General features: G+C 43.0%; 1 protein-coding gene across 2 annotated transcripts in view; it reads left to right on the forward strand.

Moving 5' to 3' along the window:
• The window catches only part of NR2C2 (nuclear receptor subfamily 2 group C member 2), a 99,872-nt gene that overhangs the window by 57,979 nt on the left and 14,782 nt on the right, over positions 1-27,111 (forward strand). For both annotated transcript variants that reach the window (XM_040491892.1, XM_040491893.1), the window contains 7 exons: positions 14,264-14,464; positions 16,616-16,718; positions 19,321-19,500; positions 20,626-20,773; positions 21,544-21,637; positions 25,417-25,550; positions 26,492-26,669. In XM_040491892.1, the coding sequence (XP_040347826.1) occupies positions 14,264-14,464; positions 16,616-16,718; positions 19,321-19,500; positions 20,626-20,773; positions 21,544-21,637; positions 25,417-25,550; positions 26,492-26,669 (1,038 nt within the window). The remainder of the gene's footprint in view (positions 1-14,263; positions 14,465-16,615; positions 16,719-19,320; positions 19,501-20,625; positions 20,774-21,543; positions 21,638-25,416; positions 25,551-26,491; positions 26,670-27,111) is intronic.

Here is a 27,111-nt window from a genome sequence, read left to right on the forward strand (position 1 = left end):
AGGGGTACCTGGGTGGCTCAGTCGGTTAAGCGTCCCACTTCAGCTCAGGTCATGATCTCACAGTTTGTGGGTCTGAGCCCCGAGTAGGGCTCTGTGCTGACAGCTCGGAGCCTGGAGTCTGCTTCAGGTTCTGTATCTGTCTCTCTCTGCCAGTCCACCACTCACACACACGCTCTGTCTCTTCGTGTCTCTCTCTCTCTCAAATATAAATAAACATTAAAAAGGTTTTAAAAAAACAGATTTTTATATGTTGATTTTGTATCTTGCGACTCTACCAAATTTGTTTATTAGTTCTAACAGTTTTTTTGTGGAGTCTTTAGGATTTTCTGTGCATAATGTCATGGCATCTGCAAGTAGTGATGACGGTTTTATCTCTTCCTTTTCAGTTTGAATGCCTTTTACTTATTTTTCTTGGCTAATTGCACTGGCGAGGACTTCCAGTACTGTGTTGAATAAAAGCAGCGAGAGTAGGCATCCTAGTCTTATTCCTGATATTGGAAAAGCTTTCAGCTTTTTGCCTTTGAGTATGATGTTAGCTGAGTATCCAGCTAATTTTGACAGTTGTTGCCAAACTGCCTTCGAAAGAGGTTGTGCCAACTTATACTCCCACCAGCCCAATATCAGAGTTCCCATTTCCCCACACACTCAACTGTATATTATGCTATATATACTGTTTAATCTTTTTTAGTTTGCTAGGTGAAATATCACTACTATATAAGTTTTGTGTTTCTATTATTCATCTAAAAATATGTAATAAAAACTGTTGTGTTTTTATCACTGTTGTGATACTCAAATTTTATATAATCGTAAATAAGAAATTACTTTTTTACCCGTCTTTCTCCATATCTCTACTCCATTTACTTTTCAACCAATAGGTTTCTTGAAAATTATGTCTAATTTTATTATCATTATCTTTTACATTAAAGTATTTTACATATACATAAAAGTATAAAGATACATATGTTAAGATATTAGGCTTTTCTAGAACCACTTTTCTGAAATATCTAAGATCAATCAGCTAATTATCTGTTTAATAGGATTAATATTCAGAAAACTTAGAGGAAGTAATTTATAAAAACTGAATATAATATGTAGCCAGACTGCTAAATGTTGGCGTTCCTCAGGATTGCATTCTGGTCCCACTTTCCCCTCTCTGTATTTTCTCTGAACCCATGGCTTAAATATCATTTTATGCTAGTGACTCCCAAATGGATGTCTATGGCCTAGACCTCTGCTATGACCTCCATTTAGTTCAAAATATTTTAAATTTTTATTGCTGCTACTTTGACCTATGTGTTATCCAGAAGTGTGTTAATTTCTAAATATTTGGGAATTTCAAAAACTTTTTATTAATTTCTAGTTTAATCAGTCTAGTAGTGACCTAGAACATACTTTATGATTCCTATTTTTTCTTAAGGTATATTTTATGGCCCAGAATGTGATGTATATTATTGGATGTTCCTTGCAAGCTTGAGAAGAATGTGTATCCTGCTGTTGTTAGATGGATTATTTTATAAATGTCAGTTATATCAGGTTGATTGATAGTGCTGTCCAAGTCAACTATATCCTTATTGATTTTTCTGCCTGCTTAATCTACCAGGTGCTGACAGGGAAGCAGTGACATCTCTACAGCTATAATAGTTGATTTCTCTCTTTCTCCTTGGCAGTTTTACAAGTCCTGTCTTTTGATGCTCTCTTGTTAGGTGCATACACATTTAACATTGTTATGTATTTGTGGGGAACTGACCCATTTGTCAACATGTAATACCCCACTTTATGCGTGATTTTTTTCCTTGTTCTGAGGTCTACGTTGTCTTTAACTTAAATTCACTTACTCTAGCTGTCTTTTGATTAATGATAGCATGATGTCTTTTCTCCATCCCTTTACTTTTGATCTATCTGTGTCGAGGGTTTCCTGTTGACAATGTATAGTTGGGTCTTCTTTTTCTATCGAAATGAGTCTTTGTCTTTTAGTGGTCTGTGTAGACCATTCACATTTAAAGTGGTTCTGGATATACTGTATTTACATTAATGTCAACCATGTTTAACTATTTTCTATTTGTTGCCAGAGCCATCTTTTTCTGCCTCATCTAGGTTTTTATCATGTTTGTTTATTTTTTTAACTTTTTTTTTAACGTTTATTTTTGAAAGACAGAGCACAAGCAGGGGAGGGGCAGAGAGAGAGAGAGAGAGAGAGAGAGAGAGAGAGAGAGGGAGGGAGGGAGGGAGGGAAACACAGAATCTGAAGCAGGCTCCAGGCTCTGAGCTGTCAGCACAGATCCCTATGCGGGATTCGAACTGTGAGATCATGACTTGAGCCGAAGTCGGACACTTAACCAACTTTTAAGGGGCACCAACTCAGGTGCCCCTATTTATTCATTTTTGAAAGAGAGAGAGAGAGAGAGAGAGCAAGGGAGGGGCAGAGAAAGAGAGGGAGACAGAATCCCAAGCAGGCTTCGCACTGTCAGCTCAGAGCCCAATGCAGGGCTTGAGCTCAACAACCCTTGAGATCATGACCTGAGCTAAAACCAAGAGTCAGAGGCTTAAGGGACTGAGCCATCCTGGTGCCCCTGCCTTATTTGGTCTTGATTGGGCAATTTAGCTGATCCCTTTTATCTCTTCTCTTAATATATCAAATGTACATCTCTACAGATGTTTTTAGTTGTTGCCCTAGAAGTTTACAGTAATTATTTTAAGCTGATATAAGCCTACCTTCAAATGACATTATTCTGTTCCACATGTAATATAGGTTTCTTATAACCATGTTCCCAATTCCTCCTTCCTGTCCCTTGTGGCATTGCTGTCATTCAATTCACTTATCCACATGCTGTAATCACATAGGACATTGTTATTATTATTAATTTAGACAATTATTTTTTAGATCAATTAGGAATAATAAGATTTTATTTTATCTTCACTTATTCCTACAACAGTGCTCTTCCATTCTCTAAGTAGATCCAAGTTCTAACCTATATCATTTACTAACTAAAGAAAAGCTTTTAATATTTATTGGGCAGGTTTGCTGGTGATGTATTTTCTTAGTTTGTGTTTGAGAAAGTATTTCTCCTTGACTTGTTGGTTGTTGTTTTTTAAAAATTATTTTTAGTGAAATTCATAGGACGTAAAATTTAATCATTTTAGTGTGAACAGGTCAGTGGCATTTAATACATTCTCAGTGTTGTACAACCACCACCTCTAGTTTCCAAACATTTTCATCAGTCCAGAGTAAAACCCCTTACCCATTGAGCAGTTTCTCCCTGTTCCTCTTTCCCTGTAGGCCCTTGCAACCACCAGTCTACATTCTATCTCTATGGACTTACCAATTTTGGATATTTCCTATAAATGGAATCACACAGTATGTGACCTTTTGTGTATAGTGTCTTTCACTTAGCATGATGTTCATTTATCTATGATGTAGCATGAATCTATACTTCATTACTTTTTATGGCTGAATAACATCCCAATTTATGGATAGACCACAATTTGTTTATCCATTGTTTCTCTATAAGTGAGGTGTTTCACCTCCCCACCCTACCCCACCACTCCAGACTTCTCTCAGTATTTTCTCTTTGTCTTTGGTTTTCTGTGGTTTGAATATGTTGAGGAAATATAGTGAAAAGAAACAAAATCTTCTCCCAATCCAGAAAACTCTCCATAAAGGTAGAAGAGAGAAACAGGAGTTTTTTTCCTTCTTTTTTTTTTAAAAGATGTTATTTTTAAGTAATCTCTGTACCCAGTGTGAGACCTGAACCCCCAACCCCGAGATCAAGAGTTGTGTGCTCCGCTGACTGAGCCAGCTGGGTGCCCCTTTCTCCTCCTCCTCCTCTTCCTCTTCCTCTTCCTCCTCCTGCTTCTCTTCCTCCTCCTCTTCCTCTTCTTCCTCTTCCTCAGTAAACATTAAATCAGAATGTAATGTGCGTTATAGGCAGTCTTCTAAGAAATTGCAAAGATGGAAACGAATTTTACTCATTTGTAAGCCAAGCGTGTACAACCCATTACATACATGTTTTTAAGATCCTAACTTTATCATGGAAATTGTGGAAACCACTTTATTGAGGAAGAAGGGGGAAAGGTTGTTAAATCTTTATGATGGGAGGTAGTTTGCAAATAGCAAGGTGCCCACCAAGCTAGGTCCTTACTCTCCCAGAGTCCTAGGAGGTAAGGGAGTTGTCTTCAAGTTTGCATTTTGAAATGGTGGCTCCCAGATCCTTGAGAACACATTCCTGAGTTGTGAGACTGGCAAGAGGCTCCTCTAACCATTATAAAGATTTACATACATATGAAAAGGACAGAGAACGAGTTCTAAAAGGAAGGGGAAAGAAATTTCTTCCTTTATTTTTCACAGAATTAAGCCTCTTGTCTTTAATCTGTATTTGGCCTTACAAGTAGGATTTGTCTAGATATAGTATTTTAGTATTTATTCTGCTTGTCATTAATTTTAGAAAGTTCTCAGCAGCCACTATTACTTCCAGTATTTCTTCATTCTCCTTCTGGTATTCCAGTTATGTATATGCTGTATCTTGACATTGTCCCACAGTTCTTGGATACTCTGTTCTGTTTTTTGTTTGTACGTTTTGTTTTGTGTTCCTTCATTGCTTTTTGCCTTTGCAGTTCAGTTAGGGATGTTTCTGTTGACCTATGTGATGCAGTTTTGGAGGGGGGTGAGGCAGGGGGTGTCCAAATTGACGGCCAAGAAAGAATTCTTGAGATGTCTTTGATGCAAAAAAAGTGATATTATTTTTTATTTTTTTTAATGTTTATTTCCCAGAGAGAGACAGAGCATGAGTGGGGGAGGGGCAGAGAGAGAGGGAGACACAGAATGAGAAGCAGGCTCCAGGCTCTGAGCTGTCAGCACAGAGCCTGACGCGGGGCTCTAACTCTTGAGCTCATGACCTGAGCCGAAGTCAGATGCTCAACCGACTGAGCCATCCAGGTGCCCCAAAAAAGGTGATATTATTAAAGCATGGAGATGGGACCCATGGGCAGAAAGAGCTGCCCTGCGATTGTGAGGAATGACTGATTATATACAGTGCTATGGAGTTGGGGGAGGTAAAGGCAAAAGGGAGGCCTTGCTATTGTCAAGTTAAGGTTGTTTTCCCTCTAGTAAGACTGGACAGAGGGAGTTTATTGGAGGAATGTTTTACTCTGCCTGCCTCAGGTATTTGTCAACGAACTGCAAGTTATAAGGAAATTTAATTTTATCTACATTTCCTTCTGCCTTTGTTTCCCGTATCACTATCTTTAAGCTCACTGATTCTTTCCTTGGTTGTGTCCAGTCTGCAGATGATCCCATCAAGGCATTCTTCACTTTTACAGTGTTTTTGAATTCTAGCATTTCCTCCTTTCTGAGAATTTCCATCTTCTCTCCTCTGTTCTTGCATGTTGTCCTTTTCGTCTAGAGACCTTAACATTAATCTTTGTATTTTAAGTTCCTGTTTGGTCATTCCAACGTTTGTGCCCTGAATCTGATTCTGATGCTTGCTTTATCTCTGGATTGTTTTTCTTGCCTTTTGGCATGTCTTGTACATTTTCTTTTTAAAATCACGTAATGTCTATGTTAGATAATAGGAGCTGAGATAAATGAGCCTGTAGTATGGGGATTTATGTTGATCTGGCTACGTGTTGAGCTATGTATGATGTTCTCTGTGGCTATAGGTCCAAAGGCTTCAGATTCCTCTAGTGCCTTTGTCTTGGTCTCTCCTCTTGACTTTGGGCTTCCTTGGATACTCTTCTTTAGAGTGTCTATATCTTAAAGCTCTTCCAGCTGTAATATCCTGTTACACTGGAGCCCTGTTGGTGTGGTGGTAAGGTGGGAGAGCAGAAGCATTCTACAATCTTATGATGAAATCTCAGTATTTTAGTGGGCCTTTGTCCTTGGACTACCTGTAAGAGTTCCTGGACCTAGTTCTAACTTGGGGGCAGGTTTGGGGGAGTCCCACATATACAACACCAAGCAATTCTGACACTATCAATGTAAAGATAGCATAGATTCCACAGACTAACAATTCAACCTGATAGAACTGCCCCCTAGTCCCACCTCAGACATCACTCTCAAGTCCCAGGTTGTTACCTATACCTCTGACTAACCAGCTACAGATTAGAGTTCCAGTGACCTTCTTAGGTTCAATTAATTTGCTAGAGCATTTCACAGAATGGAGGGAAGCACTTATTCATGTGCATTTTATTAAAGGATACAAATCACCAGCCAGATGAAGAGATACCTAGAGCAAGGTGCCAAACAAAGGAGTTTTTGTCCTTGTGAAACTTGGGGACAGACAGCTTAGTGACACACAAAAGTCTTCTGGTTCCCCAAGCATGGAAGCTCCCAAATGGGCCAAAAAGCTGTTTTCTTGGGTTTTTATGGAGGCTTCATTACATAGACATGATTGATTAAGTCACTGACTATTGACTGATTGAACCTCCAGCCCCTCCCCCAACCCAGAACCTCCAGGGGAGGGGGAAATGAAAGTTCTAACCCTTTCATCCCATGGTTGATCCTTCTGGCAACCAGTCCTTGCCCTGGGGAGGGGTTCCAGAAGTCATCTTCATTAATAACAAGACACTCATTTCACTTTTATGGCTCTAAAGTATTTTCAGGAACTGTGGATGAAGATCACATATATCTGAAAAATATACTTTTGTCATCTGAATGACCAAATATATACTTCTTATAAATCATATTGCAGGCTGTGACCTTGACAAGTGTGTATTAATTTCCTCTACTGCCTACCTCCTTAGATGAGATAAGGGAGCCTGAGGGGCCTGGAGTTGAAGAAATGCCCTCTCCCCAGGTGGGATAGACTCAGGTGTAAAGCCTTTTTCCCCTGCGGAATAGTCATTTGTTTACTTTACAGAAGAAACCCTTGAGTTCATTTTATAAAAATTCTTCCCCTTCCTTTCCAGAGCCACCAGGGAATCTTTCTCATCTTTTCACCTTGGGAACCAAGTGGGATTTCTGGAGCTAAAACCCATGAAAGTATGAAGGACCCTCCTAAGCCTGTGGTACTCAGGAGTTTCTTACTCGCATGCTAGTCTGTGCTGAGTCTTCAGCAACTCATTGCAGTTACATTTTGAGTGTTCCTCCAGGTTGGCTTCTGTCCAGCTAAGCAGATCTCACACTTTGTGAATCCACCTCTCTCCAGATTTTGAAATAGAGTTTGCCCTGCATCCTCAACTTTTCTGATAAGCCCAAGGGAAGTCATTGATTTTCATTTTGTCTTGCTTTGTCTTGTTGTTAAGGTGGAATGATGACTTCTAAGCTGTTTATATTGAAGTTGAAACCAGAAACACACTGTGAGCTCCAAACTCATCTATCTGGTAGTTTACTTGACACATCTACTCCGCCGTCTCCTAATTGGCAGGCTAAAAACAGACTTCTGAATTCCTACCAGCCCTTGCCCTTCCATCATGCCATTGTTCAGGCTAGAAACCTAAGAGTCATTCCTGGCTGTTCATTCTCCAGTCCTTACATCTCCTCCCACCTACACATGCTGTTGCATCTCCCTCCAGCCTGCATCCCGCAGTGGTCCTCTGCTCTCCACAGTCCCACAGCCACTACCTTCTGCTCTCACCTGGGCTTCTCCAGGGACATCCTAATAGTTCCTCAGCTTCTACTTTTCTCCTATATTTTTTTCCATCCAATATCTAGGAAGATCTGTTTAAAATGCAAAGCCCATCATTCCCTCACTTAAAATCCTGAATGTGTTTAGAAAACACTGTTTTGTGTTACTCAGGGAGGAAAGCTTTGTGAAATACTTTACCTGCCTAAACTTTCTAGAGATTGAATTAGGCTGAATGGAGAATATAGTTGTTTGATCTTTGCCTGTGAGCGGTACTAACTTCTCATATGTGTTAAAATTTATTTAATTTTTTTAAATTTTTATTTTTGAAAGAGAAAGCATGCATGTGGGGGAGATGCAGAGAGAGAGGGAGACACAGAATCCGAAGCAGGCCTGGAGGCTCCAAGCTGTCAGCAGAGACCCTGACACGGGGCTTGAACTCATGAGCCGTGAGATCATGACCTGAGCTGAAGTCAGATGCTTAACCGACTGAGCCACCCAGAACGCCCCTTAAAATTTATTTTTAAGTGAAAGATTGATTTACCTTTTTGCATAGGTCAAAAAATTTTTAACAGGTTTTTGCCTTTACTTTTAATTTAATTATCTTTACTATTGTCCTGCTATGTTTAATATACCCTGACTTGTAACAGTCTAACAAATTTTATATAGTTTATATATTTTTAAATGTATGTGTGTGTAAAAAATAGTGTAATGTAAGATAGATATAAAATAAGAAACCTGAAGACTTGGTTTGGGAGGACAGAACCCTTGAGTGGCTCCCATTGTATGTGGAATGAAATCCTGACTCCGCGCAAGGCCAGCCCACCTCCCCCTGTAGGGGAGCCTTCATTGTCCATGGACCTGATGTCAGTTCTAAGAGCTCCTTCCTCTTAGGGCTTTCCATGTGCCAGAACATTTCCCAGTTCTTGGAACACACTTTTCCCTAAACCTTAATCCGACTCCCTTCTTAGCCTTGAATCTTGTTTTAAATGCCGCCTTAACACAGAAACCTTCCTTGACCTCTCTTTCTGAAAGGCTAAGTGCCTGTGTTTTCTCCTACTCCATCCAGCCAGATCTTTAACCTCATAACATTTATCATAAACTTAAACTGTTCACTGGTTGGTCTGTTTACTTGTTTTTTGCCACTTTCCCACTAAACTAAAAGCTCAGCGAGAGCAAGAGCCATCTCCGTAATGCCTATAATCTAGCAAAGCCCATGGCATAGAGTAGACCCTCTTTGTAAGCATTTGAGGAATGAATGAAAGACTGTAGTCATTGGGAGAGATTGGATGAAATGAAAGGGATAAGACAAGGCTTCCCAATGAGGAGAGAAGTACGTGAGAGCTTAGAGCAGGAAATACTTTTATCAGGGTCCTCTTATGTTCTGGGCCATGTACCAAGTGCTTTCACACACGTATTGCTTCACTTTCCTGGGAATCATATAACTGCTCCACAGTGACCCAGTTGGGAAGCAGTAGAGTGAGCATTCCATTCACAGCTCTATCTGCAAAGCCCTATTTCAGGATCACAAACTGGTGTTTACAGGACCAGGTGGCAGTGGAAAAGGTGGTCAAGTTGGAGATTAAGGCCAGTCAGAGAGCCCATGACCCATCTGAAGGGGCAGCCACACATAGCCAGCTGATAACCACAGGGAACTTAGGTCCAGGATGGCCTCAGCTTCCAGCTTGTCACAAGAACTATAAATCCACTTTTTATGGTAAATACTCTATCTTCAGGTGTTGGCAACCAGTTTTTTAAAATTTTTAAACTCTGGGGAACACCTGGGTGGCTCAGTCAGTTGAGCAGCCGACTTTGCCACAGGTCATGATCTCACAGCTCGTGAGTTTGAGCCCCGCGTCAGGCTCTGTGCTGACAGCCAGAGCCTGGAGCCTGCTTCGGATTCTGTGTCTCCTCCTCTCTCTGCCCCTAACCCACACGTATTCTATCTCTGTCTCTCTCAAAAATAAATTTAGAGGGGTGCCTGGGTGGCGCAGTCGGTTAAGCGTCCGACTTCAGCCAGGTCATGATCTCGCAGTCCGTGAGTTCGAGCCCCGCGTCGGGCTCTGGGCTGATGGCTCAGAGCCTGGAGCCTGTTTCTGATTCTGTGTCTCCCTCTCTCTCTGCCCCTCCCCCATTCATGCTCTGTCTCTCTCTGTCCCCAAAAATAAATAAACGTTGAAAAAAAAATAATTAAAAAAAAATTAAAAAAAAATAAATTTAAAAAAACAGTAAAAAATTAAATAAATAATTTTAAACTCTGGGAGATCAAGCAAAAGTTATCCATTGGCTGGTTTTACCTTTAGGCTATCCCATTTGCAGGTTTTTCTTTACAACATAAATCATGAGCCCAGCTCGGCTGGAACAGAGAGTGGGTAACATGGAGGAGAATGGCATTAAGTCAGGTCACATTGAGGTCCTTTTAGGGTAGAAGTAGAGAGGGCCTTGGGCCTGTAGAGTATGTAGTCTGCTCTAATAATGTGACATATGTGTTCCTAAAGATTTCCACACTGCCAAATTTTGCAGTAGAAACCATAGGGCTTGTGGGGGGAAATGGGCTTAGTGGCATAACATTTAAAAACTTGGTGACACACTAAAAAACAGGTATGAACTTAATTTAATGTAAACAGTAGTTTTGTATATGTTAAATAGTTAAGAAACACATAATGACCACAATACAATATTGCACTTTGCCTTGAAAGATATTGAAGCTTACTTGTGGAGGGGGTGTGAGAGGATTATAGCTCTTGAATGATTGTGAGTGGGGTGATCTGAAAGCAGCAATACCACATGCACAGAGCTGGCTGTTCCCACTTAGCTCACTTCACTTGGGTGTCATTTTCTGGGTGTACACTGTTTCTCAGAGAAATCATGCATAAACAGACAAAAGATTTACATTGTGCCTAGATTATTCCCTAGTATATCTGTCACATTGAAACAAGTACAGCTTTTCAAAATAAGCATCGTAGTAGTACTGCATAGCCAAGTTATGGAGGGCCTAAGAGTCACACAGGAAACAAGACCTCCCTCATTACAGTCCTCCCTACCCTCCATTCGTTATTGTTTACAAGCAGAGAGTAGGAACATTTGTTCCAAGTGAAGAGATTAAATAAAGTTTGCTTCTCATATTCATTTCCTAGGGCTGCCATAACAAATTACCACAAACTTGGTGCCTTAAAACAACAGAAATTCATTTTCTCACAGTTCTGGAGCACAGAAGCCCAAAATCAAGGTGTTTGCCAGGGCCATGCTCTCTTTAAGATTCTAGAAAAGCTTCCCTCCATGCCTTCCTACCTAGCTTCTGGTCCTTCCCTGCAGTCCTTGGAGTTCCTTGCTCACAGCTGTACCACTCCAGTCTCTTCCTCCATGGGCACATGGTTTTGTAGTAAAGACACCAGTCATTGGATTTGGGGCCCACCCTAATCCAGTCTGGACTCATCTTCACTTGATCACACTTGCAAAGGTCCTATTTCTAAATAAGATCACATTCATAGGTCCTGGGGGTTAGGACGTAACCATCTCTTTTTGAGGACACTGGTTCTACCAACAACGCTTCTTCTCCGCCCCTCCACAGGAGATTTAATAAGTCTGCATACATCCTCTCAATTTTTTTAAGTTTATGTATTTATTTTGAGAGGGAGAGTGCAAGTGGGGAAGGGCAGAGAGAAGGAGAGACAGAATCCCAAACAGGCTCTGCGCCGTGAGCCTGATGCAGGGCTTGAACTCACAAACCAGGAGATCATGACCTGAACCAAGATCAAGAATCAGATGCTTAACCAACTGAGCCACATGGGTGCCCCTACATCCTCCCAATTCGGTGTTTCCTTGGTTTCGTTAAATAGGAGTCTGCCTGCTTGTGTTTGTCAGCAAAATTTGTGTAAGGGTCACCCTGGGGTTCTTGTGTGACCCTGAACCTTTGGGGGGGAAATAGAAAAGAATAGTTTGAGCTTTAGGATATGTTACATACAGCCACCAAGAGCAGCTGTCCCTGTCTAGACCCCATCACTCCTACGTCCCACCCCTGCCCTAGCTCCATACCTGCCATGCCTCAACCAAGAGGCCTGGGAATAGCAGCAAAGGTAGTGACATGCCCATTACTGTGTCTACTCAGATGTAGAGTGCATCACCTCTGAACATGTGAAGGACTTCTACTAGCCATGCCTTGGTTATAGCTGGTGATTGAAGATCCTTTCAATCACATGACTCTCTCATTTCTTTTTATTTTATTCTAATTTTTTTTAATGTTTTTATATTTGAGAGACAGAGTGTGAGTGGGGGAGGGGCAGAGAGAGAGGGAGACACAGAATTTGAAGCGGGTTCTGAGCCATCAGCACAGAGCCCGACGCAGGGCTCGAACCCACGAATCTTAAGCTCATGACGCTTAACCGGCCGACATCTACCCAGGCGCCCTCGTGACTATCTGACTTTGTAACAGGGAAAGTAGTTTAGGAAGGAGATAAGTTTTGATAGACATGAAAAGGAAGTCAAACACTTAACTCCTAGATCTCAAAGTTGTAAGGGCCTTCCAAAGGCCAGCTTGTTACCTTTTAACTAAGGTAGGAGTCCCTTTTGTGGCAGCTGAGAGAAGTATGTGTCAACCAGTCTGTGGTCTTTCAGTTCCTCATTGGGTAGGAAAGGTTTTTGTTTTGTTTTTTTAAAGAATTCTTCTTACAAAGTTTTCTATCTCATGTTTTACTTTTCCAGGGGAGTCTCGGTATGTATGCCACAGGAATCTGCCTGTGTAACAGTGAAAGGTACTTCCTTTCATTCTTTGAAATCTTCCTTCTTTATCCTTAAAGATCTTTTGACACGTTAGTTGGAAATGATGATATGCCAGGATTCATGCCCAGCCATCAGCTAAGGATTTGTTCTTGTATCCTGTTCCCAGTCTGCTCTTCTTTCTGGTCTTGAACTTGCTGTGTGCCCTCAGCCTGTAACATACTTTGCCACATTTATGTATGGCTTCCTCTCTTGCTTCATCAGGTGTTTGCTCAACATCACTCCATCAGAGAGATCTTTCCTTCTAACATGGCTCCCCCGCCTCCTTTCCCTTGACATGATTTGTCCACTTACTCTGCTTTTTAGTTTTCTTCAAGGCACCTACCAAGACTGATGCTCCACAATATCAGTGTTCATAGTCTGTTTCCCTTCTAGAAGGTTAACCCCACGAGATAGGAGCTCTGTAGTATTCGTGTCCCTATCCCTAGTACCGAGAATAGTGCTTGCCACATAGTGAACACCTAGTAAACATATATTAGGTAATTGGATCTTTTCTTACCTATGTCATTTGCTTTTGAACCAACCAACCTTATCTAATTTTTCATATTGGATAGTTGGTAAAGGTGTTGTGCTAGATTCTGTAGAAGTTTGCTGTCTGAACCTTGGAATGATGTGTCACAAGGCAACATCTATCAAGATGTGGATACCAGACCTGGCAATAAATACGGTATAGGGAACTGAGTTCTAGTCAGAGATGTAGTACATCTCCGCTTGTCCAAGGCCCAGCCACAACAGCCCCAAGAATCCTGTTTGCTGTGAGGCCCTCCTGCTGTCCCCAAGGAGAAGGTGGGCAGTGCTCCAAGCTGGGCACTCGGCCTAGAAGAAGGCAGGACAGGGAGTAGAACAGCTTCAGAAAATTTCATGAGCAGGAATGAGAAGTCACTCTTGCTGTAGCAACTATTTTTATCGTAACTGATGCAGTTAAGGCAGGGGCTCTGGGAAGAGGCAGGCTCTGACAGCTGGCCCCCTGAATGGTAGTAGCCTCTGGAGAAATCAGGATCAGGATTTCTCTGGAGTTTATTATGTCCAGGACAAGGATTTTTTTTTTTTAATGTTTATTTATTTTTGAGAGAGCAAGAGAGAGACAGAATGCGAGCAGGGAAGGGGCAGAGAAAGAGGGAAACACAGAATCTGAAGCAGTCTCCAGGCTCTGAGCTGTCAGCACAGAGCCTGACTTAGGGCTCGAACTCAGGAATCATGAGATCATGACCTGAACTGAAGTCAGATGCTTAACCGACTGAGCCACCCAGACGCCCCAAGGATTTTTTTTTTCTTATTTTTAGTTAAACCTATCATCTACTATTATTATCTCCATTTCATAAAAGAAAGAACTTTTCTTTTTCCAGTTTTATTGAGATTATAATGGACACACAGCGCTGTGTAAGTTTACAGTATACATCATAATGCTTTGCCTTACATGTATTATGAACTGATGACCCCTGTAAGTTTAGTTAGCATCCATCGTCTCATACAGATACAGAAAAAGAAAGAAAATGTGGTTTATTCCTTGTAATGGGAACTCATAGGATCCACCTTCTTAACAACTTTCAAATACATCATATGGCAGAGTTAGCTACAGTCACCATGCTGTACATCACATCCCCACTACTTAGTTATCTTACAACTGGAAGTTTGTATCTTTTGACACTCTTCATCCAGTACCCACCCCACACACACCCTAAAGGGCATTTTAATGAAAAACAGGAAGGATATCATCCCAAAATAAAATTAGCTCTATGATCATTGGTTTCTGAAAAAACTCATGGTTGTGTTTTGTTTTTCTCATTTCACCATGCACTGGTGAAACTGCATCTTGGACCAGCATTGACTCCAGGACGGCATTGGGCAGTCACCGCTTTGAGCACCACCTGCAAGTACACAAGTCGCATGATGCTCCGTGAGAGCAGCCTCCATGTTGTGTCTTGTAGATTGTGACAGACCAGCAGACAGGACAGAAGATCCAGATAGTCACCGCAGTGGACGCCTCCGGATCCCCCAAGCAGCAGTTCATCCTGACCAGCCCAGATGGAGCTGGAACTGGGAAGGTGATCCTGGCTTCCCCGGAGACCTCCAGTGCCAAGCAGCTCATATTCACCACCTCAGACAACCTCGTCCCTGGCAGGATCCAGGTGAGGCCTGTTGATAGGCATTTGTTTCTGCACTTATTTCTGACCCTTCCTCTGTCTTGGAAGCCAAATCCATCTCTAGAAGTTCCTTTGAGGACCTGCAGGCATGGCAGAGTTATGCTTTGGCTAAAGTAAAAAACCCGCAAGTGAGGGGCAAGGCCCAGAAGGCAGCCAGCTGCAGTGCTTAGATGGAATGGAAGTTGAGTGAGAAAAAGTCAGTGGCCCACAGGAGACTGGCATGGGCAAGCTGACACTGAGGCCACTAAAGAATCGTTCTAACTAAAGACTGCACGGTAGTAGTTCTTGGCCCCTGACATTTTAGGGGCACCATCTAGGGCTGACCACAGTCTGGAGAGGACTGACTTGTTCCTAACGCTCACTTCAGCCTCATCCAGGTCGTCAGGACTGGTCCCAGCTCTTCATTCTGTCCTAACTTGCTCCTGTGAACTGCTGCCTCTGGGTCCCTCAGTCACCATCTCCATCTCTGCCATGGTTCTCCCTTTGCTGGCAGGGTGAGATGGGGAGGGGGGCAGATAGAGAAACAAAAAGAGCAAGGGTTTGACGGAAAGCAGAGTTCTTGAGAAGCGCTGAATGTCCAAGCCTGACACTTAGAGAAGCAAACTCAAGGCCACTGTCTCATGGTGGCCAAGCGTGGAGCAGATTTAGTGAAAGTCAAGATGGGATCTATGTTTTTGTTTGTTTTTAATTTTTTAAAAATTATGGTAAAATATAACCGAAAATTATCATCTTAATGACTTTTAGGTGCCCGGTTCAGTGGCATTAAGTACATTCACATTGTGTAGCCATCCCCACCACCCATCTCCAGAACTCTTTTTATCTTCCCCAATTGAAACTCTGTCCCCTGTCCCCATTAAACACTAACTGCCCATTCCTCCTCCCCCAGCCCTGACAACCACTATCCTACTTTCTGTCTTTATGACTTTGGTATTCTGGGGACCTCATGTAAGTGGTGGTATTCCTACAATACTTTTTCTTCTGCAGTGGCTTATTTTATTTCACTGAGTATAATGTCTTCAAGGTTCATCCATGTTGTAGCCTGTGTCAGAATTGCCTTTCTTTTTAAGGCTAAATAATATTCCACTGTGTGTATAGACCACTTTTTATATAGTCATCTGTTGTTGGATGTTTGGGGAGCTTCTACCTTTTGGCCCTTGTGAATAATACTGCTAAGAATCCATGTTTTGAGTGGGGGGGGTCGGGGGGACTTTCTGCTGTAGAGAAAAATAAGGAAAGGGAATGATTTTTTTTTTTCTTCTGATAGAGCTGGGTTTAGGACACAAATTATGTTCAGCTTTCAGAACTGTGCTTTTGAGACACCTCCTAATGCAGTTAGTAAATACTACCTCTTCCTTTCCCAGACTACATGCTGATCATCTGAAATCAAAATTCTTCGCTGCTTATTTAGACTACTCCTTGTTCATGGGAAGGTGGCTGTTGATTTTGTTGCATGTTTTTTAAGAAGTCATTCTATATAATTGCTGTATATATTCCCACCATACAGAAATCATGTTAAGGGTTACGGTTGGTACGTTATTTAATAACAGGTATTTTTCACTTTCTCATATTGATGTCAGTTACAGTATTCTTCCAGATGAGTAACACTGTCACCTAGAAAGTCATGTACAAGTGAAGAAGAAATAACAATGTTCAGAGGTCACCAGCTGCCTCAAGAAGAGACCTACTTATTTAATTAATAAAGTTTGATTATTTCACTGCCCAGTATACCTCTCTGCATACTTCTAAGCTGTTTCATGGGAATGGAGAAGCAGCCAGAAAGACCTGCAGTATCTTCATGTTGAGGCATCTGCATGTGATTTCCCACGTGGGGCTCCCCATCCTGGGTGGTTGTGCTAGCCAGATAGGAGAATAGACCAGTGAAAATCAATGTCTGACCTTGGACAAACCACACACACCCCCACCCCCTGCCACCACCACCACAGCTGAAGGGGCATAGTCTAGGTGAGCAACAGAGCCATTCTGGATATCCGGCTAAGTGTCAAGTGGGATTTTCCCAGTTCTGCCCAAGGTTCTCCTGCTTAGAAACCCAAGATTAGGAATTTCTAGTTAAACATTACTTTGCTTTAACGATCTGATTTTTAATCAGCACTTTGCTTGTTTCCCAATTCTTCTTAGATCGTCACGGACTCTGCTTGTGTGGAACGTTTGCTGGGGAAGGCTGACGTCCAGCGGCCCCAGGTGGTAGAGTACTGTGTAGTCTGTGGCGACAAAGCCTCTGGTAAGTAATCCTAGATTATAGGTGCACTTCATGGTCCAAAGTCATGAACCAATTGGGGGTGGGGGTGGGGAATTACCAGAGAGAGAACATTTTCTGTAGGGTTTGTAGGTTTCAAAACATGAACTCCACTTTTCTTAGTGGGGTAGTAATATAAATAAGCAAACCAACTTGTCAGATTATTAGAATCAAAAGAAAAAGTCAAGGTACTGTTTCTGTGAGTTGTAAATCTTAGTTATATATTTATATACTACTAAGAAAGCAGTTTCTTTAGGTAATATCAGCACAGTGCTTTGCTATTTCACAAGATGTGTTACTTGTGTATTTCTTCTTCATCATCTTCATCATCTTCTGTCATCCCCTCACTATAATCCAGTGTGGTAACTGCTGTAATGGAGGAGGGAGCATGCAATTCTGGCTGGAGCCCCAGGGTCAGGCAAGGTCCCCCAGCGGCAGTCACATTCTGTGAGACTTGGAGGTTGAGTGTCTATGCATTGGGTAAAAGAGAAGCATTCCAGCTGGTGGGGATGTAATTCCCCACCATTGGGAATTTACATCCCCACCAATGGATGTAATTTACTCCATTCCAGGGAGTAAACTCCTGAGCCAGGGCCCAGCGAGTTTACTGTCCATACCCATGGTGTCTTTGGGGAAGAACTCGGGCTTCTGTGGTTAGGATGTGAGTGCAAGGAGACTAGAGAAGATGTCTGGCCCTAAAGTTCAAAATTCAGCCTGCTAACACCAGTGAGCTGTAGAAGGTGAGGTGAGCAGGAAGGATGGAGAAGTATTTAGTGAATGTGCTGACAAAATGAACAAAGGATGGACAAGTATTTAATAAGATACTCTTTCAGCTGTGTTAGGGCCATAGGCCTCAGTTTTATGATTGGCTCCACTTTAGTCTATGGTAACAGAATTCCTAGGAACTTTGGGCACTTTGTGATCCTGTTTAAAACTAAAAAAGGATGGACCAAACATCTTAGGAAGACAGCCCAGGCAAGCATCCACAGAGGTCAGAAACTGCAGTTCCACTCCTAGCTCATGGCATCATTTGCTCTGCCAGGGTGCCTTGTCTCTGTTTCCACCCCTTGTCTTGAACAGGGCAAAGCCCAGCCCATCCCTCCCTTTCTCTGAAGCCAGTGCTGCTTCTGTCTTCATCATCCTTTTGTATAGACCACTATATCCTGTCTCCTTGCTTAGCAGGAAGAGGCATTCTGCAAACTTTTGAACAAATGAATGAAGCATGAACATAATGAAGAGGCCCACAGAATCTGCTTGGCTTCCCCATTTGTCAGTCTCTTTCTGGGCTTAAAGGAATGGCCTAGTCACAGGCTTCCAGTGCCACAGTCTCCAGATACTAGAGGTCACTCTAAAGTCTAGAGAGGCTAAGGAAGTACACTGCAAAGAAGGAAAAGTGATGTCTACACAGGAATTTTAGCACTGTTCTTTTTTTGTTATTGTTTATTTGAGAGAGACAGAGAGAGTGGGTGAGGGGCGGGGAGAGAGAATCCCAAGTAGGCTCTGTCCTGCCAGCACAGAGTCTGATGCAGGGCTTGAACCCACAAAACTGTGAGATCATGACCTGAGCCGAAACCAAGAGTCAGATGCTTAACCAACTGAGCCACCCAGGTGCCCCTAGCACTATTCTTAAAGACACAAAATTGAGACCCTCCAAATACACACTTGGAATGTCTCTGCATGTGAGAGCTTAGGACTGTGGGACACTCACTCAATAGCTGCCATCAGTGATGATCCTTTCCAGCAATGTAGCTATGATACTGGGTTACAGAAGACCAAACCAGGGGAGTTTCATGGTCAGTCCCAGCTAGGAACAAATGAGGTGTGATGTGTGTGGAAAAACATGGAGAATTTGGAAGGGTAACTGAGATGGGGGGCTCTTCTTAATGTCATTAAAAAGTTCGTCATTAGAAGTTAGAAACCCCAAAGTAAACAAGATTAGAAAAAAAGAACCATGTGTAATAAACGCATTTCTAGAACTGTGTTTCCAAAAGGGTCTGAATACCTAACCCAAGTGAGCCACATGACATGCACCCTTCCCTCACCTTGGGCCTACACAGTCACGGCCCCTGTGCTTCCCCAGGACCCAGGACAAGACTCACATAGAGGGAGTAAATGGAGGAGGAGTAGGACCCTATGTGCTAGAAAAGTCATGCAGGTGTTTGCTGTGTGCCACTGTCAGCAGGATAGGCGCACTGGGTAGTGTCACAAGCCCAGGTCTGCAGAGCCAGGACCAGGTGCATGCACCCAAGTGGACACTGTGGTTCAGCCGTTATCCATGGGCTCCTCCTGCATGTTAGGTCCTCTGTGTACTAAAAGCATTGAGGTCATGCCGTTTACCAGCTGTCACTTAACCTATCTGAGCTCCTCTTTTTCCATCATGACCTCACAGGGCTACTTTAAAGATTATAGGAAAATTATGGGAAGAACTTAAGTGCCATGCTTAATGCTCGGGCCTGTGGCTGTCCTGTGGCTGCCGGTATCTGACACTGTGCCAGTCACCTTGATAGAAGGTGACCTTAGAAACAGGGCCTGTGGCGGATCACCTCTTCTCTTGCTGAATTGCTTCACACACTCTTTCTCCTTTCAGGCCGTCACTATGGGGCTGTCAGTTGTGAAGGTTGCAAAGGTTTCTTCAAAAGGAGCGTAAGGAAAAACCTGACCTACAGCTGCCGGAGCAACCAAGACTGCATCATCAATAAACATCACCGGAACCGCTGTCAGTTTTGCCGGCTGAAAAAATGCTTAGAGATGGGCATGAAAATGGAATGTGAGTAACAATAATAAGAAGCCACCTGAGTTAGCAAGTTGAGAGAAAGTGAAGTTTCTCTACCTGGCTTTAAAATACTCTAAGAGAAAAATATCCACCAAGGCTTCACTTTATTTCCCTTCTGGGTCAGCTAGGTGTTCCAGCACTGATGCTGCTGGGATTGGTCATTTCCCGTGGAGTATTTGGAAACCTCCAGATAAATCGGGATGCAGCACAGGGCAGTGGGGTAAACACAGGCTGTGGAGTATCAAACCCCAGCTCTGTCACTTAGGAGCTGTGGGGACTGGGGAAGACATGTCACTGCTTTCAGCCTCAGGGTCCTCATCTGTGAAATGGGACCCTCTTACTTACATATTGGATCTGGGGTTCATCCTTTCTTTCTGTTAAAAAGGTTTTTATTTTCTTCATTTCTTTCTGGCCTGTATACTCCTTTTAGGCCAGATTGCTAAAGGGAGAGACTGCTAGTGTTGTAGAAAACTAACACCCCATTAAACAGTTTGCAGAATCTGTGCAGGCTTGAGTTGGACATTGGAATGCTTCCTCTCTGACACGTGCATTAGACAAGATTTCTGTTAAGGACCAACTTGAAGATGGGTGTTTCTCTTCCAGAGAGTGCCTTTTGTTAGCAGCAGGCAGAGAAAAGCCAGAGTCCTCAGGGTGGGCCCCCCACAAGGCCATACAAATGCCGTGCTCAACTGTCTTAGCAGGCAGTGCTTACCCTCTTTAGCCCTTTGGATTTAACACCGTATCGTTTGGCTTTGAGTTTTTCACCTCTTTGGCTGAAAAGTCCACTGTGAAAATGGAGTTAGATGTGTCTAGCACCAGAACCTATCATCCCTGTAGTAACAAACTTACTAAGGAAAACCCCTAAATTTACTTTGAAAGATGTAGTTCAAAGTGGGGGAGAGGCAAAGAGAGAGGGAGACAGAATCTGAAGCAGGCTCCAGGCTCTGAGCTGTGTCAGCACAGAGCCTACTACGGGGCTTGAACTCAAAAACCATGAGATCATGACCTGAGTCAAAGTCAGACACTCAACCGACTGAGCCACCCAGCTGCCTGGAAAGATGTAGTTTTTAATAACTTGACTCTTTCCTCTAAATGTGAATATTTATGTTGTGATTTAAGCTGTACAGAGTGAACGGAAGCCCTTTGATGTACAACGGGAGAAACCAAGCAATTGTGCTGCTTCAACTGAGAAAATCTATATCCGGAAGGACCTGAGAAGTCCTCTGATAGCCACTCCCACGTTTGTGGCAGATAAAGATGGAGCAAGGTCAGTCCCTGTTTTGGTAAAGGGTCACACTGCTATCAGCCTTTGAGCTGTCCCTTGGAGGGTGCTTACTTGGCTCCCTGCATGCTGCCACAGCCTTCAGCCTTGTCTTGCCCCACCCTACCCTTTTTGGAGCTGTTCCAGTCATACCTGTGGATAGGCCTGAGGATGGCTAATTTAAGATGGGGTCAGAATTTCTCCTGCATCAGGGGCTCAGGTTATGTCCTGTAGTTATTCATACAGGAAAACAGTTGCTCTTCAATTCAAGATGGAGTTTTTCTGCAGTATAGACAAAAGGCCTAAATCCTCAGGTAGTCTCAAATAGTGCCACAAGTTAACTTATATGTCTTTTTGCTTTCATGTAATCTGTTGAACTTAATTGAAAAAGAACAGAAAAGAAAAATAAGAAATCCAAACTCTATCCTAGCAAGAACTAGAGTTGAGAATTCCTTGGTGATATTCTGAAGATCAAGTTAACTTTATTTAAAAGAGCAGTCACCGTCTGTGGTCAGCATGGAAGCTTGGGGGAGCAGGGGTGGGAGCGGGGAGACATGTGTCTGTGTGGCATCCTGTTTCAGGCTGTAGGCCCAGCTCTGTGTGTATCTCGTTGCAGAGAGAAGGGGGGTTGTTAGTCACTCAGTGGCTGAGTCCAGTTAGAGCTTTTGTGCTCTTCAGACAGCTTTGCAGATGTGGAAGGGACAGAGCAATGCAGCATGATCATACTGTGCATTAAATGTTGGAAGCTACTCTGGGTTTCTTTATGTCTTAAATAGACAAACAGGTCTTCTTGATCCAGGGATGCTTGTGAACATCCAACAGCCTTTGATACGCGAGGATGGTACGGTTCTCCTGGCCACGGATTCCAAGGTGATGTTCTCTACTTATGCCTTACTCTCCATCTTTCTGTTGCCGTGCAGACTGCTTCTCGGAATTGTGCACCCACCTTCTTGGCCTTCCGAGACAACCTCGAAAGCATGGCCTTCTGCATCTCACCTCACTTCTTATACAGCCATCTGTGATTTATTTTAGGGATGTTGAGGACTTTTTGGAAACTCAGGACTGGCTGCTTATAGTCATTGTAACATGTCAGGATCTAGAGTTCAGTTTGGTGAGAATTCAGTGGCTCTCAAATGAGTTAACCACCCCCCACCTCAGTACACACATTGGCAAACTACTGGTATGCTAGGGAAATGGCTGCTTATTCTACGATGGCCTTTGGCAAAAGCTGCTAGTTCCTTTTTTTTTTTTTTTTTTGGTTGAAGTTGACACACTGTTAAATTATTCACACCCACCCCCTTCCTTTTTATTAGATGACCTGCAGGAGGAAGTTCAGGTAGTATTCTGACAATTGTAAAACTAAGAGCAAATCAGCCATATGGAATTTAACTTGTTGTGAACAGAGGTGTTTGTCATTCCAGGAGAGAGAGAGCTGGCTAACCCCTGTGAAGATAACTTAGGAAAAAGGTTTTATCCAGGCAAGGAAACTGATTACATCAGAAACTATGAGATGAGAAATATAACCCAGAGATGATGAAGTAGCAGCACGCCATGGCTGAAGTCCGGTTTTTCTTCTCTAAAAGGAGCGACTTCGTAACAGTGCTGACATGGCTACTGCCCTGAGAGCCAGAGCCACGCTACCTGCAAGGCTTCCTTCTCATCTATTCACGTGCACATCTCTGGGCCCACTCAGCACGTTAGGAACATCCTTTTTTGAGAAAGAAAAGGTAACAGTGAGAGCTGCTGACTGGCACCAACAGCAGCTTTCCATCCTCTGGCCCTTATGCCAGGCTTTGAGCTTCCTGTCTTTGGGCACTGGTGATGTATGTGACATGGGAATCACACCCAGTTTGCTGCTGTCACCCAGTAGCCATTCAGGACAGTGATTGATGTATAGTGGGGTAGAAAGAAACCAGAAGCCTGAAAGTAAGGCCCAAATAACCTTAAAACCTGATTACCAAGGGATTTCACAGCAGCTGTTCCATGGTGCCATCCATGCAGAGACTGAGAATAAGAACCAAGAGACTCCAGAGTCTGCTATCTTGGGAGCCCAGCACCGCTCTTGGGAGCCATGTGCCCTCTTTCCTACATCTCTGCTTCCTTCAGTACCCCCGACACAGGGGTGTTGGGAAACTTGAGTTAGTTTTATAAAGCACACAGCATGCAGTGACACTCAGTAAATGAGGAGCTAGTTATGGTCATTGGATGGAAGAGAAAGGACACAAACTGTGGTATTTAAGTAGCAGTTAAGAGAAAGAGCTGCAGAGTCAGACGTGTGCTCCTACCTATTCCTTCCTCTGTGGTGTGGAAGTTTTTCATGAATAACGGAATATATACAAAGCACCTAAAGGGAGCTATTTTCAGAATCTGTTTTCTAAACCTTCCACTTTGAAAGATTAAAATTCAAAATAACGTACCTTGAGCAAGCACAAAGATGCTGCAGAGCTCCCCTGTACCCTTTACTCAGTTGCTCCCAGCAGTTTATCTGGCAAGACTGCAAGATGGTATCAGAACCAGGATGCAGCACCGGTACAGTGTGTGGGGAGTGATCTTTTTCTTTTTTCACTTAAGCTTTCTTTCTCTTCAACACATCTTTCTGTCATGACAACCTGCATCATTTAATAGCTGCACAACCTTCTGTTATATGGTTGTTCGGTGATTTGTTAGTCAGTTCTCTGCTTATGATCTTTTCTGCTGTTCTGGTTTTTCACTTTTCTAACCAGATACAACAAACATTTGTTTATACATCTTTTTTTTTTTTTTAACATTTATTTATTATTGAGAGACAGAGACAGACAGAACATGAGCATGGGAGGGGCAGAGAGAGGGGGAGACACAGAATCTGAAGCAGGCTCCAGGCTCTGAGTTGTCAGCACAGAGCCCGATGCAGGGCTTGAACTCGCAAACCGCGAGATCATGACCTGAGCGGAAGTCAGATGCTTTACCGACTGAGGCACCCAGGCACCCCTGTTTATACATACCCTGATTTATTTGTTCAAATATGTCTGGTTTTCTTTTTTTGTTTATTCGAGATAAAATTCACATACCTGAAGATTTATCCTTTTAGTGTTACAGTGCAGTGGTTCTAGTACTTTCACAAGGTTGTACAGCCATCACCACTACCCAATTCCAGAATATTTTCATCACCCCAAAAGAAACCCTGCACCCATTAAGCAGTCACTTCCTCCTACCCTACCAACTGCTACTGTACTTTCTGACTATACTCTACTTTTCTGATATAAATGGAAACATACAATATTTTGCCTTCTGAGACTGGCTTCTTTCTCTTGGCGTAACGTTTTCAAGGTTCATCCATGTTGTGGCGTGTGTCAGCAAGCACTTCGTTTCTTTTTATTGCCAATTAATAAGCCCTTGAATGACTAAACCACGTTTTACATATCCATTACATTCAGCTGACGAACATTTGAGTTGTTCCTACTTTTTGTCTATTATGAATAGACAAATATGCTACGAACATTTGGGTAATTTTGTGTGTGTGGACGTATGTTTTAATTTCTCATGTATATAACTAGGGAGTGGAATTGCTGGTCATATGGTAACTCTGTATTTAAACTTTGTGAGGAAGTGCCAGACTTTTCTACAGTGGCTGCACCATTTTACATTCCCACCAGCAATGTATGAGGGTCCAGTTTCTCCACATCCTCCCCAGCACCTGTTATTACCTGTCTTTTTTATTATAAACATCCTGTTGGGTGTGAGGTGGTATCTCATTGTGGTTTTGATTTGCATTTCCAGTGATGTTGAGCATCTTTTCATGTGCTTATTGGCCATGTGTGTCCTCTTCTAAGAAATATCTAAATCCTTGGCTCATTTTTTTTTTTTTTAACTGACTGCTTTATCTTTTTATTTTTGACTTGAAAGAGTTCTTTAGATATTCTGGTTACTAAACCGTTGTAAGATGTGTGTTTTGCAAATATTTCCTCCCATTCTCTGGGTTGTCTTTTGTGTGTGGAAGGGCAGGGTTTCTTTTTACTTTCCTAATAACTTTTTTCTTTTTTTAAGCTTTTATTTTTAAGTAATCTGTACACCCACCGTTGGGCTCGAACTCACAACTCCAAGGTCAGGAGCCAATGCTTCACCAACTGAGCCAGCTAGGCACCCCATTTACTTTCTTAATATCTTTTGAAGCACAGAAGTTTAAATTTTGGCAGTGTCTAATTTGTCTGTTTTCTGTTACCTTATTATATGTATATTTGTGTAACCACCATCGCAGTCAAGACACCGGACTCTCCCCTCACCAAAAAGTTTTCCCTCCTGCTGCCATGCTGAGCTCACACCCCATAGATGCTGTTTTTATTTTTTTTATTTTTTTTTTTTTTTTCAACGTTTATTTATTTTTGGGACAGAGAGAGACAGAGCATGAACGGGGGAGGGGCAGAGAGAGAGGAAGACACAGAATCGGAAACAGGCTCCAGGCTCTGAGCCATCAGCCCAGAGCCTGACGCGGGGCTCGAACTCACGGACCGCAAGATCGTGACCTGGCTGAAGTCGGACGCTTAACCGACTGCGCCACCCAGGCGCCCCTAGATGCTGTTTTTAAACTACCATTATACCTTCATTGGCCTGAGAGTCTTTTATGTGTGTGTTTGTGTTCATCTTTAATGTTCTTGTTTTTTGTTTAATAATAGGCAGAAACAAGCCAGGGAGCTCTGGGCACACTGGCAAATGTAGTAACCTCCCTTGCCAACTTGAGTGAGTCCCTTAACAATGGTGACGCTTCGGAAATGCAGCCGGAGGACCAGTCCGCAAGTGAGATTACTCGGTATGATCCCATGAGGGTGGAGGCTCTGCCCAGTGTGCACACTTAGCTGCTGTTTTGTGAGGGCTGGCGGCAGCATTTTGACACCCACCCTGTATTTAATCAAGGATGGTAAAGTCACAGTGTCCCTGCACATCTGTCTTCCTTCACATTTTAACTGTGGGAACCAGGATTCATTTATATTACATGATATAAAACAATCAAAGTTGCTTTTCATTCCAAACAATGAAAAAGGAAATGGAGTGACTGAGTGGAAGCAGGGAAAACCCTTCAGTAGACAGGTGTTCCTTGCGTTAGTTATTTTGAGTAAATATTAATAGTTCATCCCCTTTCCCACTTCTGTTTTAGCCTATTTTTCCAAATAGTCTAAAGCTTAAGTCCATCAGGGTGTTAGCTACTAGCATTAGCTGGCCCTGGACATCCGTAACCGGCTGCAGAGTGTTTCTTCTCCATAGGCTCTCGTGTTTGCTCCTTTCCTGTGGGACTGGTCACCCCTGCCTGTCTTGCCAGGCTGGGCAGATGTACAGCTGGAGGCCACACAAGTGCCCCGGGCCTCATGATCTCTTGCAGTCTGATAGCAAAGAGGATGGGATTCGAGTTGGATAGAATTCTGTTTCCACCATTTACTGGGTGGTTGGTCTTACATGAGTTATGTAACATCTCCAGGCCTCAGCTTTCACATCTATAAAATGGGGAGGGTTCTACCTTAGAGAGTAGTGTGAAAAATAGAAATGATGTGTTAAAATAAATAATATATAGCTTAGTGCCCATGATGATGTATGGACTGTACACAGAAACTTTCATTGTCATCCCTTCCCCCAGCAGGTAGAATTTAATGATCTTTTCCCCATTGCATGGTTTTTCTAGATTATGTCTCAGCTAGAGTTCTGTTCCTCCTAAAAGCTGTGGATTCACACCACTGACTGCTTCATTTTTGCTCACAGGGCATTTGATACCTTAGCTAAAGCACTTAATACCACAGACAGCTCCTCACCTCCGAGCCTAGCAGACGGCATAGATGCCAGTGGAGGAGGCGGCATCCACGTCATCAGCAGAGACCAGTCCACACCCATCATCGAGGTCGAAGGGCCCCTCCTTTCAGATACTCATGTCACATTTAAGGTGAGTGCATTCAGCCTACCCACGTGCCCCAGCCTCCCAGCCTGCAGTGTAAAACCAAAATCTTGTAGCAAGCTCATTTTCATGTTGTGGCTTTTGATCCAGACCTGGTGTTCCAGAACAGTATTCTCATTAAAAAGCATTTTCACTCCGTTTTGCTCATTTGGCTTTCAAGGTAACTTGCCCTGAAGCAGGTGTGGCCTGTCCTTGCCAAGAGGGGTTGACAAGGTGCTGACCCTCGAGGGTTTTTAACGGACTGCTCTGCCTTTTCTAGGATGGCCTAGCTCCAGCACAGGCTCAGTCAGGCACCTTTGTCTGCTTCAGCGTGCAGGCAGCCAGCCCTCATTCCTAGCCGCTGGTCCTGACCGCTTGCCATCGCTAGCCACAGAACTTTGAAGAGCTATTAGTCTTCCCCACAGGCTCCTCCATGGCCTTGCTTCCAAGA

The sequence above is a fragment of the Herpailurus yagouaroundi genome, unplaced genomic scaffold (assembly GCF_014898765.1).
Source record: "Herpailurus yagouaroundi ecotype Mexico unplaced genomic scaffold, PumYag 183, whole genome shotgun sequence".
NCBI classification, from domain to species: Eukaryota; Metazoa; Chordata; class Mammalia; order Carnivora; family Felidae; genus Herpailurus; species Herpailurus yagouaroundi.